Raw genomic sequence first — 12,688 nt, 5'->3', positions numbered from 1 at the left:
TTAACGTTAATTTGCATTAACTTGTAGCCTTCATTGATAACTATTGCATCATCGGCTTATACACACTTATACAACACCTAATTATATTCCGGCCATTTGATTGGTCAATTGCTCGTCGATTGCATGCAAAATCCGCTCTATTGCACTCTATGAAATAGAACCATGTGTTATACTTGTTTGATAGCACATATTAACGTTAATTTGCTTTAACCTGTAGACTTCATTGATAACTATTGTATCATCGGCTTATACACCATATAATAACGTTAATTTGCATTAACCTGTAGACTTCATTGATAACTATTGCATCATCGGCTCATACACACACAATAACGTTAATTTTGGGACACAAGTCAACCGCAAAAGGTCGAGTCTTTCACCTTTTACATCTCCTTTTGAATATTCATATGGCGTATACTTGGTTTTCGTTTCTAGATTGTTTGTTTACCTGAGTATAATGGCCGCAAACTGCTCCTTTTCTGCATGCGTTCATGGGGTAGCTGAAGTCGCCCACTTCGTTATACCACAAATCAACTGGTTTGGTCACTACCGGGGGATTTTCGCCTCCTTCATCTAGCCATGCAATGAACAAATTCTGGCCAATTCCTACGTAATCTGGATGCACACTTTTGTCGGGATGTTCGTAAAAACAACCATTACTCCATTCCTGTGCTTGTTCTGCAAGTTTGGAACTCCACAACTGTCGACATATAAAATAGTAATAAATATTATTCAAAATGTATCAAGGAATAAGTTAACCTAATAAAATAACGATTTTGCTCTATCGACGGATTAAATATATACATGGATATATCCTTAATGTTATTGGAATGAAATTTTAGCTGCACAAAATATACTGCTGAAGGCATGAATCACTGCTAACATAATGTCTAAACTCACACATGTGTAAGATTATACATATATATTGTTACGAGGGCCCACTGTAGCCTAACGCTGGTCACTGCTAGTAAGGAACCTAATGTTATAATATAGAAAGTATTTGAAATTGCCTACGTGATAAATCAATATTTGAGAAATTAGGTCGGGTTACCGTGTCAGAATGTTATAATACACAATTGTTCTGGTATATTCCTTATGATGACACGCTGGTCTCGGGTTAACGTCGGTTTACGTGAAATCGCGTGTAAGCTGTGCACACATTTTCGTGGATTCTCTGGAATGTTCGCGAGATATGCAAAGGACTTCCGCGAATGGAGAAACTGGGTCGGGTTGTTACTCATGTGTATCGAGAAAGATCTAGATGATTCTTGACATGGCGAATCGAAAAAAAACCCGCCCAGATCGGAAAGTTTCTCAGTTTCTGAACGAATACAAGCGACGACACATATTATACCATTCTACTATGTATCGTCAGTGCTCAACTACCAGTAGTTTCTGAAGGATTGAGATATCGATACCAAGATTGATTCTACACTTCCATTCAGAAGTTTGAAGAGGACTTTGCTGTGAAACTACAGTTTTCCAGTCTTTATTTCGGAGAAGGTGAAGAATTTCTGTCTCCGTTGAGGAAGTTCGTTACGCCAGGAGTTGGTGGCTATAAAGCTGATTTTGGACTGACTGGTAATATTTAGTCGGCAAGAAGTTCGACTTGTGCTTCACTCGATTGTGGCTGGAAGTCCGTCTTCTATTTTGGAGCATCGCCGGAAAGAAGGTGACTGCTGTTTCTGGGATCGCGAGAAACTTCGTCGAGGACCAGTGAATTTCGCGGTACAACGGACCGAGAATCGTCGTCATCAAGGTCGTGGCCGCTGAGAGATATCGCCGTTGGAAGAGACCAGCGTGTTTTAAAGTGTATCCTATCTTGTTAAGTTTGTGAGTAATTTTCTATATATTTGTAATTACCATTTGTTGTTGTTGGTTCAAACTCCATTGTTCAATATAGTTTACGTTCTCATTCAAATTCTCTAGACTCGTCAATTTGTCTGTTTTCCTCTCAAAAACGAACCCAGGCTTGTGTCTCGTTAAATATTAATTATCGAGACCTCTCGCATTCCAACGTAACAATATATATATATATATATATATATATATATATATATATATATATATATATATATATACAGTTATTCAAAGCCAATTTATACGCTTTAACAAACCAGTAGAATCACTGTGGTCGAGTGGTACGGACTTCGGTTCGTGACACGAAGATCCGGGGTTCGATTCCTACCTTCGCCTGATGAGTCCCAAAAGGACGAAACCGGTCGTGAAGTGGAATTTTTCTGGTGTGTTATTCTTTATTGAATTACTATATATCTGTCATACCACTTGCTACACATTCAATTCTTATATATATATATATTTTATCTAATACTGAAACCTTTAGGAAAGACCATGAAGCAATAAAAACAGAACTTACTTAATCGAATCTTACTGAATTCACGTTGGAAATTGTGAAATCGTTTGCTGCCATTACCATGTTGTACTACATTCTAGTCCCGTACAATGACATTAACCTCGTTTGTATTAAAGTTTGGAGAATCCCATTCATGTTTCTATATCGGTGACGTTTACTTCAATTAGACACGCTACGCGACATGGGAGGACACGCTCAGCCGAAGACGCTATCTTTGCGACACACTTCTATACAACAATATTATAAATGTAAGGCTTGTTAAGCATGGTTACAAAATATCTCGTATGTTAAAATATTTGACAAACTATAACCAGGAAATTACACAACCTTAAAACATTAATAGCAGGTCAATAACTCCGTTTTGTAAAGTCTGAGTAATTCCTATACAGTACTCCTCACGGAAGGGCGTGGACGTATTACACAGTTACAGTTCTTATCTATTTATATTAATGTGGTAAATTTGTACACAATAATATCAAAATAAAGACAGTTAGTCTACAGAGATGATTGAGTTGTTTTGAATGTCTATATTGCTTAAAACTTTATCGTTTACTCTGTCTTACTGAAGAAAGAAATTTGAATGCATTGTATCCTAACAACTGAGTGTTTACTACTCTAGTTAATTTGAGGAGTACTCAAGATGTTGTCATTTCATTCGCTGGCTCAGTCTTCCCGATGCCAATCAGCATGCAGTGTTTCAGTTGCTTCAGAGAAACTGACGGTTATTTGACTGTACTTATATCGCATTTAATAGAACATGTGTTGGTTTTTTATTTCTATGAATGCATTACCTATAGTTTCCACGGAAATTGATCCTTGGGGAGGGGGGGGGATTTATCATTATAACGGCACCCTATCTTCATATAATTTGATAACGCATAATTATTATGCATTACTTGCTTATAGCTTTAGCTTTAACAGTGATTAAACTGAACGCTTTACAAGCAAAGAAGAAGTGAAATGGTACATCATCTTTATACACGGGAAAAGATGTAAACTTACTTTCAGAACATCTGGAGAGGTCTCACCTTTCTGATTTGTGTGTATTTTTTGTTACAAAGGCTTGATTGATGCATAAGCACCAGAAAGGAAATCATTTCAGCGGCGTGCACGATAATTCATCAATTCAACTTTTACAGATAAAGAGAAATTTATGAACAAAGAGACAAAAGTCACGAATTAAATTAAATTTCCTTAGGTAAACATGAATCTTCTTGAAACTACAAGGAAAAAAACCTATAAGAAAATGCCGTTGGTCAGTTAAGCTTGCAACCATTATTCCGACTGTTAGTACTTTCATTATGCAGCTTCTAGAACCACTAATACTTAATACCCGTTACACGCAAGAACATTATCATATTATGTATTCACATGTGATCTTGCAGAGCAAGTATCAACAACGAGTGACATGGTACGGTATCTTATAATGGTATATGTAATTAGTCATAGAACAACGTAACAGTTTACTTCGTTAACTTTGTCACCCATAAAACCTTGCAGATGAAATCGTAGAGATTATTAAATAAATTTATAATCTGCTCGCATAAATTTTAATTGAAAACTAAGCTCCGAACCTTTTTTAATTTCACATACTAAATAATACATTCACTTCTATGTACATCTTTATTTCATTTTGCATACTCACCAGGTTGCAGCCATTAACGAGTTAATAATTAACTCAACATTAACTCAAAATAATTTAACACTAAAAATCATAATCCCATGCACGTTACACCAAATGCAAGGTAACTTTAACAAATGAAAAGTGAATGGATGTCTCTATGAAGAACGCAAGACTCACCAATTCGTTCATATTGCCAGAAGAAGGTTCTACCGATAACCTGTGCTCGTTATGGGCCGCTAGAAGTTGCTTCTGCTGTTTAGTGGAATATTCTCCTCCACCAAACTTAGAAGCCGCTCGTCTAAACCGCTCTTCGAACGCATCTTCATCACGCATGAAACTTCTCTTTGCAATCTCTTCTGCAGTAGTCGTTAATGCCTCTCCCGGTGAAGAAATGGACACAGGTTTCTCTTCGGCAAAACTTTGAAGAAAGCCGACTGCAAGCAGAAAGGCTATTACTATCTTCATGATGAACTCTATTCTCTCAAGTTTGGTATACCTCTGCAAAGTGCCCCTGGCTTGAAGTGAAGAGATTGTTCACTTCCTCTTATTTATGAGTTTCTTATCTTCATCATGTTTCGTTTTAAAGTCGCGAGTAGTCAATGATGTGTAACGACCGTATTTGCTTCCTCCAATCAGAGAGCACGATCGAGCATGTCACGAAATGTTACAAGAGGATGGTTAAGGAACGAAAGAGATGATTGGTTCCTTCGAGTTCTTATGATAGTTACAAAGAAATAGGAGTTTACTTGAAAGTAACGGAAATCGACATTTTTTCAATAATATTTGATGGAATCAGACACATAAATGTACAGACATCAATGAAAGTACGCTCCCTCCTACGCCATGTCATTCTAAACAAAACGAGTCACACTTTTGCACATCTTGACGTCATATGTGTCATGACTCCATGCCAATGGGAGTGAATTAACATTTTGTTCAGAAGAAAAACATTGACAATATATGGTGGCATACAATACCAAGGGTGTCGATTTATACTCACTGCACACATGCGCCTTAATCATGAATCATGTACGAAGTATTTCAACGAAATGGAATACCATATTGCTGACGTCACTGGAAGTGTGCGTATCAATGTTGTTGGTTATTCGTATCTTATTTAATGCGGGACTTGTATCTTTTTAGGTCACTGTTTCGAAAACTTTTGCTTAACATTTCCCACTTTTCTTTGAATGATTTGCTTAGGTTAGAAATTTTGAGAATTCAGTCATCTCATTGAAAGCATAATTCCATGACGTATACGTTATCAAAACAAGATACAAAATAATCCCATTTCACATTTCCTTGCTTATATGTACATTTTAAACTGAAACGGAAGTTGTTTTTATCTTTAAAACTAACAAATTATGATATAAAACATTAGAAGTATAAAATAGTTTCATTAATGATACATTTGATATCAAGTAATATCTTTTTCTTGTTAAATGATTAACGTATAAACATGAACTCTCTGTATGTTATGTTAATATAATATATACTATGTATGTGAATATGTCTCACATGACATCAATCCTTGGGTGATTTTCATAATCTTGAAAATCATCACACATATGAATGTAAAATTAGAAGTTTCAGTTTCAGTTGAAACTTACATGACAAAACTGACTTGTCTGTATTTATTAATCTTTTTGTTTATATAAGAAGTTGTAGTCTTCTTTGTTCTCTTTTTTATCTCAAATTGGTAATTTTGTTTTGAATCATCTCAGCACAATATAGTGCTACTTTAGAGTATTGGGGATTAATATATAGTTCCCATTTCAACAAGGATTGCAATCTTTTCATTTTTGTGGCTAACAATTTGACCTGTTTTCATTTGTATTAATAGATTGTTTATAATCTACAGTAACGCCAACATAAGTTCTAGTTACAATGTTACATATATTACCATATAACACGCAGATGATATACAAAAGCAATCATCGATCGAAGTTTGATGATTCCCTGTTTCTGCCCAAAAACACTGTCATAGAATGATAACTATAGGTCCATCTATCAATATCACTTGATAAAACCCATTTACCAAAATAAAATTAATTCTTGATAAAGTGTACAGAAATTGTGCTGATGCTTTTTGATACGTTGGTCTCTTAAGAATTATTTTCCTATAGGTACCATGTTGATTACCAGAGACTCCTATATTTCACAATAGCATATACACATCCTGTCATGCAATGTTATTACTTGATCATACTGAACACACAGTTACATGTGACGTAAGAGTCACGCAGTGATCCACGTGTATGAATACATAAAGGAAGTTAAAAATATACATAAACTATAAATGTTCAACTTTAAGTTATTTGAAGTTAATTCTCCAAACTATGGAATACATTATCTGAAAATCGATCATGTGCTACTTTGACCTACTTAATTGATAATAATTCATCATCTATTTAGACATGAAAGTTTAAAGAGGAATGTCAAATTGACGATAGAAATTGTTTGATTAAATGTTTTGAAATTTATAACTGTGATTGAAAACTGCAACAATCTAGAAGTAATCATAAATGACACCTCTTAGTAACAATGCGTTGTAACTGTAATGTATGCAAACATCGAAACATTACGTCACTTAAAAAAGAAAAACAAAAGCTCATGCCAAATTGTTACAAAAATTGAAATGAGATACAAGATTAAAACACAGCTATAAAATCATGATTTATTTATTTACACCTGAAAGTTTACAGAAAATTGTCAAGTTGACGATAGTTACTGTTTGATTACGAACAAAAGTAAACAGTAAACAATTGAACAAAATATAAGAGAATGCGATTACTTTTGAACAAGGTGAATAAAGTATCAATAAGTAATTAAGGGATTTATTTCCAGCAAACTTATGTAACTGAGATTAACAGGAAAAGTGAAAGGATCTCACCATTTCGTTCATGTTGCTTGAAGCTGGTGTAACTTCTAATCTGTAAGTATTGTGCGCATTTAGAATCTCTTTCTGTTGCTTCTTTTTGTAATCTGAGCCACCCCATTTACTCTTTGGTCCTGTCTTAGCCCTCGCGAACCTTAGCAAGTTGTCATCATCCTCCAGATCATCTTCGTCTACAAACCGCTTCATTTCCCCTGGTGTCGTAGATGGTACTTCGTCTGATGTTATTATTGAAACATTTTCCTCTTCGGAACAAGCAACGTTTAGCACAGATAAGACCAAGAATAATAACGTCAAGATAGCCATCTTGAAGTAGACGTGTTGGCCTTTCAGTGAGTTCCAGATCTTCCCGAATGTGAATCGTTTTTCTGCAAAGTAAAGCTGCCTTCTACCGAAAAGTTGGTTTGGACTCGCTCTTTTATCTTAGTAAAAACGTCTTTGTCAACTTATTGTTTACCCACGAAGCAATTACACAAGGAAATTACACGTTCTAGCTAACGTAGCCCTTCATGTTGATGGATTTATGCACTCTGAATTTTTATCTTTTTGCATTCTTTCTCTGTCATCGACATAACGACCTGGGTGGGGATCGTTAAAGGCCATCTAATTGTGATGATTCATATCGTTGTCTAATATCATGTCATATTTATTGAGATGTATATAAAAGATCAAGTGCGACAATGGAATGCAACAATGGGGCACATATAACGACGTAAACGGAATACACTTTAGCGACGTAAACGGATAATTCACAGTTTACACTAAAACCGTAAATGATATGAATATAAGCAAAACATTTCCACACATGAACTGGAACTAAAATTCATAAAAAATGAGAAAAAGTCATTTCATATAGAAGATATAACCTTTTCGAAAGTAAGTTAAAATAGTTTGTTTTAAAATTGCCAGAGAAGGAGACCTTCACTTTAGAAAAGTACAATGTAATGATAATGTTATTCAAGTTGGTTTCGTTTAATTACTAGAGCATGCGGAGAAGTCGTCCTTCATACATTTGTTACATGATACAAACATTATTCAAAGAAAAGTCGGATGTAAAATTTGCCCTATAAATTGCAAACTGAATTTCTAAAATTATCAGAACGATGTTACAATAAAGGAGGGGGGGGGGGGGCGATTTGGACAAATTGTTTTGCTTTGTGTTTATATGTGTTAACATTCACATAGCGAGTGGCGCCAGCAAATGTTGCGCAGAATCCTAAAGTTACAACGTTTGGTATTAAAGTTTGGAAACAGATCTTAATGGGTATAATTAACAAGAGCGGAGACCCTTAATGGCTATTGCACTTTCAAGTTCAGATATGTAAATACGATTATTTGACAAAGTACACGTAATACTTGTTGTTTGTATGAAACAATGGAACTCAAGGGATTGAGTCATGTGGAAAAACGTTATACGATCAGACCCTTATCTAGGTCCGACCACATACAAGGGTGGGGTGGAGGGGGGGGGGAGTAGTAGGTGGATATCCAGGCATATAATCTTCATAAATTACAGGAGAAGAGTATTGTGCGCCTCATTAAATGGCCTACTTCCCGGCTACTGGCCATAGTATATCACGTTTTAAACTGTTTCTGGCGTTCTTAACGTCTCAGATTTCTTTTGGAAATGTATTTGTGAAATGATTGTGTAACTGTACTTTTGAGAATAAACTCGCGTGAAACGGATTCAACTTCTGTGTGAAATCGAAATATTCAGTATACGCGATTGCATTTAGCGATTGTCTAAAATGGAAATCGGAAACTGGAAACATTTAATGACATTACGGTATGCATGTCATGTAATCGTGTTGATTGATAGTGCCTGTAAATATAACACACTGTTCTTTCGAATGCTTTACAATTTTAATCATCTCCGTTTTTCTTGAAAGATATTAATTAAAACTTAACAGTAAAAAGGACTAATATCAGGTATATCTCAGAATATCTTCTTACGTATTATCATAGATATTATGTTACTTAATAACTGTATGGAAAGTAAGTAAACAGACTTGTTGTTGAATCTTTGAAGGATATCCCTCAATCTATATGGAATGAAGAGGTCATATCAAATATTTTTTTTGGGGGGGGGGGGGCAAGTCTGTATACATTAAATGATACATAATGTATAGCTACAAAATTTCAACAAAATGAAACTGGGCCTTTCAAGTATACTTACTAGTTCGTTCATATCGCCGGACTCGACTTCCAAACGATGTTGGTTATGGCTGTCAAGAAGCTGTTTTTGTTCCCTGGTGGTGTAGCTACTGCCACCCCAGTCCCCTGTAGTGGTGGTGGTCTTACCCCTGGGAAACATTTTAGGAATGAAATCATCTGCGGCTTCCTCCTCCATCCTCCTTTTCCTAACTTCTTCTCTGTTAGAAGTCGAGACATCGCCTTCAGTATTGATCGAGACATTATCAGAATGTACTGTCACGTGTGTCACATACAACATGACAAAAACACCTGCTGCCTTCCTCATTAACCCCTGCATTCTAGCCATGGTTACTTTGCAAGCTGTTGAGTGTCCGTGAAAGGATATTCTCGAAAAGGAATGAGATTCGTTTATTTCAGGATGTAAGTTTTATATACAACCAAAATGAGCAGGAATGTGTGTCCGTCTTCAAGCAAAGAATTTAACCATAATATTAAAATATTTCTAATTAGGTTTGTGTATCCTGCGCACATTGGATGGCCATAGGGAATACAAAGATAGAGTCATTGATAAGGTTGGTCAGTAGAGAACAGAGATTATCATGAAGATTGGAAAGCATCGATGAATATCTAGGGTAGCAAAATGTCTTTCCTTTTATTTCTTTTTGAACTCTATTAACCAAACTTAAACTTCAAAAGTCTTAATATTGCATTCTCTAAAAATTCTCTTAGAGGCATCATAAACTGTCAAACTATAGGATCCAACGTAGATTTTTAGATTCATTAAGGCTACTTAAAAAAAAACATAGATCTTAAAGTCCCAAATAAGCATGTATTCACGGTATGTATACTTAAACTCCATGTAATGTTAAGAAAACTAAGGAGCATGAACTTTCAGCTAAATTTTCTTACAGCCATGCCACTTTTTCTCTCATTTATTGCCAAGTGCATTCATGATTAAATAATTAATGAAAATAAAATAAAAAAAAATGGTATCTTTCGTGATTAACAATTGCTACCTGTTTAAACGTAATCATTTGGAACATTCAAAATAAGTGTTTTTTTTTGCTTTGTTTCCTTTCCTTTCAAATCCTCTGTTCATTTCTGATTTGACTCTTTTTCATAGTTTTTAAGGAGGAGTTTAGTTTAGTTTAGAGACCCAAGGATCAGGAAGCCTTACAGTAGCATATTTGAGACCCTATCCGTGTTAGATCGAGAGGCCCCTTGGATTTTCATTTAGTTTGACTTTCTCTCTACTTCATTGCTGTTCACATTCTTTGTACTATGTGCACTGGTATTATTTAATGTTGTAGAAAAACAAATAATCGAAACGAAAATGTGACACCAGAATGACCCTTTTATGAACGAGTGTTAACAATTTAAACAGCCGATTCACACAGAGATTACAGTTACTACTGTGAATCTTAAAGTTTTGTACCACAGTAAATACTAGGTTGTGCTGACAATTATAATAAATCGGTAGCATGTGCTATTAGCTTTACAGTAAGAACTGAGTATATGTGTATTGTTGGAATTACACATATCCTCAAATCTTATACTGTAATCCTAATAGCACATATATTACCGATTTTAAGCACGATCCAGTGATATAAAGGATGATTTTTTTAAGGCACAGAATTAGATTTGATATTTTGAAAACAGTTCTATTTCTGTACCACTTTTAATAATCGCGAAATTACCATTTCAACAACTCAAGATATTAAAGAGACCAGACTACTTATAGTCTCACACAGAGACCGTTAAGCCAGTTCTTCAGTTAAAACACAAAATTTTATGAAAAAAAGAAAATATACGATTTTAAAAGGGTTGGATGTCATCAAAGGATGTCTAATTTGAGAATGACGTTAAAAGAATAGTTTGGTTGAGCTTTCATAATTTATGAAACAATGGATTAAAATTCATACGCATGCATACACCCATACAAACATATTTAGTTGAATTTAGTTGACTTTACTTTAGTTTTCTAATTTCCGTATTGTGTACACATATATATTAAAGAAGACGCAAACCTAACCATTATAATAATAACAACAAAGACTTATACTGCGCAAGTATCCACCAAGAAAAGGGCGCTCAAGGCGCAAGACGAATGAAATCCTACAACCTTAATGTAAAGTGTCCGTGAAAGCTAGTCGCATTAGGTGAGTTTTAAGCTTCCTTTTAAAGGGGGAGATACTCTTAGCCGTCTTGATTTTGAAGTGGCAACATATTCCACAACTGCAAAGATCTACACTCCCCCCTCCTAAAATGGTTGAATTTAGATTCCCTGAGAAGTAATTTATCATTTGAACATACTGAAGACGAGACAGTTGCGTTTTTGGTTAGCCAAACAAAAGGGCATTTCCATTGTCAAGACGGTATTTGACAAAAGGCGTGGATAATATATTCAGTGGCCCTTTTGCTTAAAAATTTTCTGATTTGGCAATATTTCTATTATGTTGTGAACGGAAGTACGAAGTAGAGACATTTGGCTTTAATGTCATTGATGAATCGTACCTCACCCTGCTCATGGCACACGTGCTATTTCTGAATTTCCGATTTTTATGAATGGTATGGTTATTTTTGATAGTTGGTGACGTGATCCAAGAAATTCAGTTGTTGCATCATTAAGTTTCAACAAATTGCCCTTCACCCAATCACGAATCTCTTTAGTAGATGCTTCTTTAGTGTATTTGCATGATAGTTTAAATTATACTTAGAATTATGTCACGAAGAGGACACGTGTTCACCGGGAACAAGTGAGGGCCAAGTACAGATCCCCGAGGAACAACAATTTAGTCACCGGTTTTGAGGACCCATTACCGATACGGACATTTTGAGGTCTGTCTGAAAGATACGCGCGACACCGTTTTTAAACTTTAAATTTGAATATTCTATAAATCTGTGTATGGCAGAGATACACCAACACATTCTTAGTTTGTTCTGAATTGATGCCACAACACAATGATTGAAAGGGATATTACGGTTGATGTTAACAGAATTACTGGACATTTCTGGAAATTTAAATGTAAACCCCATCCCCATTTCTCTATAACATGTAATTAATTTCTTCATTAAATTAAAAAAAAATTTTTTACAAAAAGTTCATGAAATTCTAAAAACGAGAACATTAACAGTTACACATATAGCCTAAGCAGATGTGGATTTATTCAATTTATAAACTGTCATGAATGCATCTGGCAACATCAGTTTGAGTGTTGCGAAAATTTTGTTTCATGAATCATGTCAAACTTCTTTTACCTACTGAGAAACTAATCTTCTCTCAAACAAGTTGTATTATACTATAATTCTGCCTACAGAGAACATGACGAAAACATGGCAAATGCATGACTTTTGATGAGTCAACAAGAGGATGATGATAGGAAAGTCAAGATTTTAAAGAACATCCTGACCAGTGGCGTAGGAAGGTACTTTTGTGTGGGGGGCTGAAGACTGATGGCCGGCCTGTGGGAGGGGTCTAAGGAGTTTGGGTTTGGTTTGGAATATTTTTGCATTTCCAGGTGGCCTCAGATGCAATTTGGTGTAATATAGCACACTTCAACACCCACTCCATTTTGTAAATAATTTTGCATTTTCACCTGGCCTTAGATGCAATTTGGTGCTCCAAATGAGATTTTTTTAT

The 12,688-nt window shown here is 35.3% G+C and overlaps 1 protein-coding gene across 3 annotated transcripts in view; it reads right to left on the bottom strand.

Moving 5' to 3' along the window:
• The window catches only part of LOC139962681 (cysteine-rich secretory protein 2-like), a 14,690-nt gene extending 5,245 nt beyond the window's left edge, over window positions 1-9,445 (bottom strand). The window contains exons 1-2 of one of the 3 annotated variants that reach the window (XM_071962862.1): window positions 9,071-9,445; window positions 449-700 (exon numbers count right to left, since the gene is read on the bottom strand). In XM_071962862.1, coding sequence (XP_071818963.1) covers window positions 449-700; window positions 9,071-9,394 — 576 coding nt within the window. In that variant the 5' untranslated portion in view covers window positions 9,395-9,445. Of the gene's footprint in view, window positions 1-448; window positions 701-4,175; window positions 4,555-6,891; window positions 7,295-9,070 lie in introns of those variants that run through there. The other 2 variants (XM_071962873.1, XM_071962881.1) reach the window with 2 other exon arrangements.
• Between the last annotated feature and the right edge of the window lie 3,243 nt (window positions 9,446-12,688).

This window comes from Apostichopus japonicus, chromosome 3 (genome assembly GCF_037975245.1).
Source record: "Apostichopus japonicus isolate 1M-3 chromosome 3, ASM3797524v1, whole genome shotgun sequence".
Classification (NCBI taxonomy): Eukaryota; Metazoa; Echinodermata; class Holothuroidea; order Aspidochirotida; family Stichopodidae; genus Apostichopus; species Apostichopus japonicus.
This window is presented reverse-complemented; position numbering and strand designations above follow the sequence as displayed.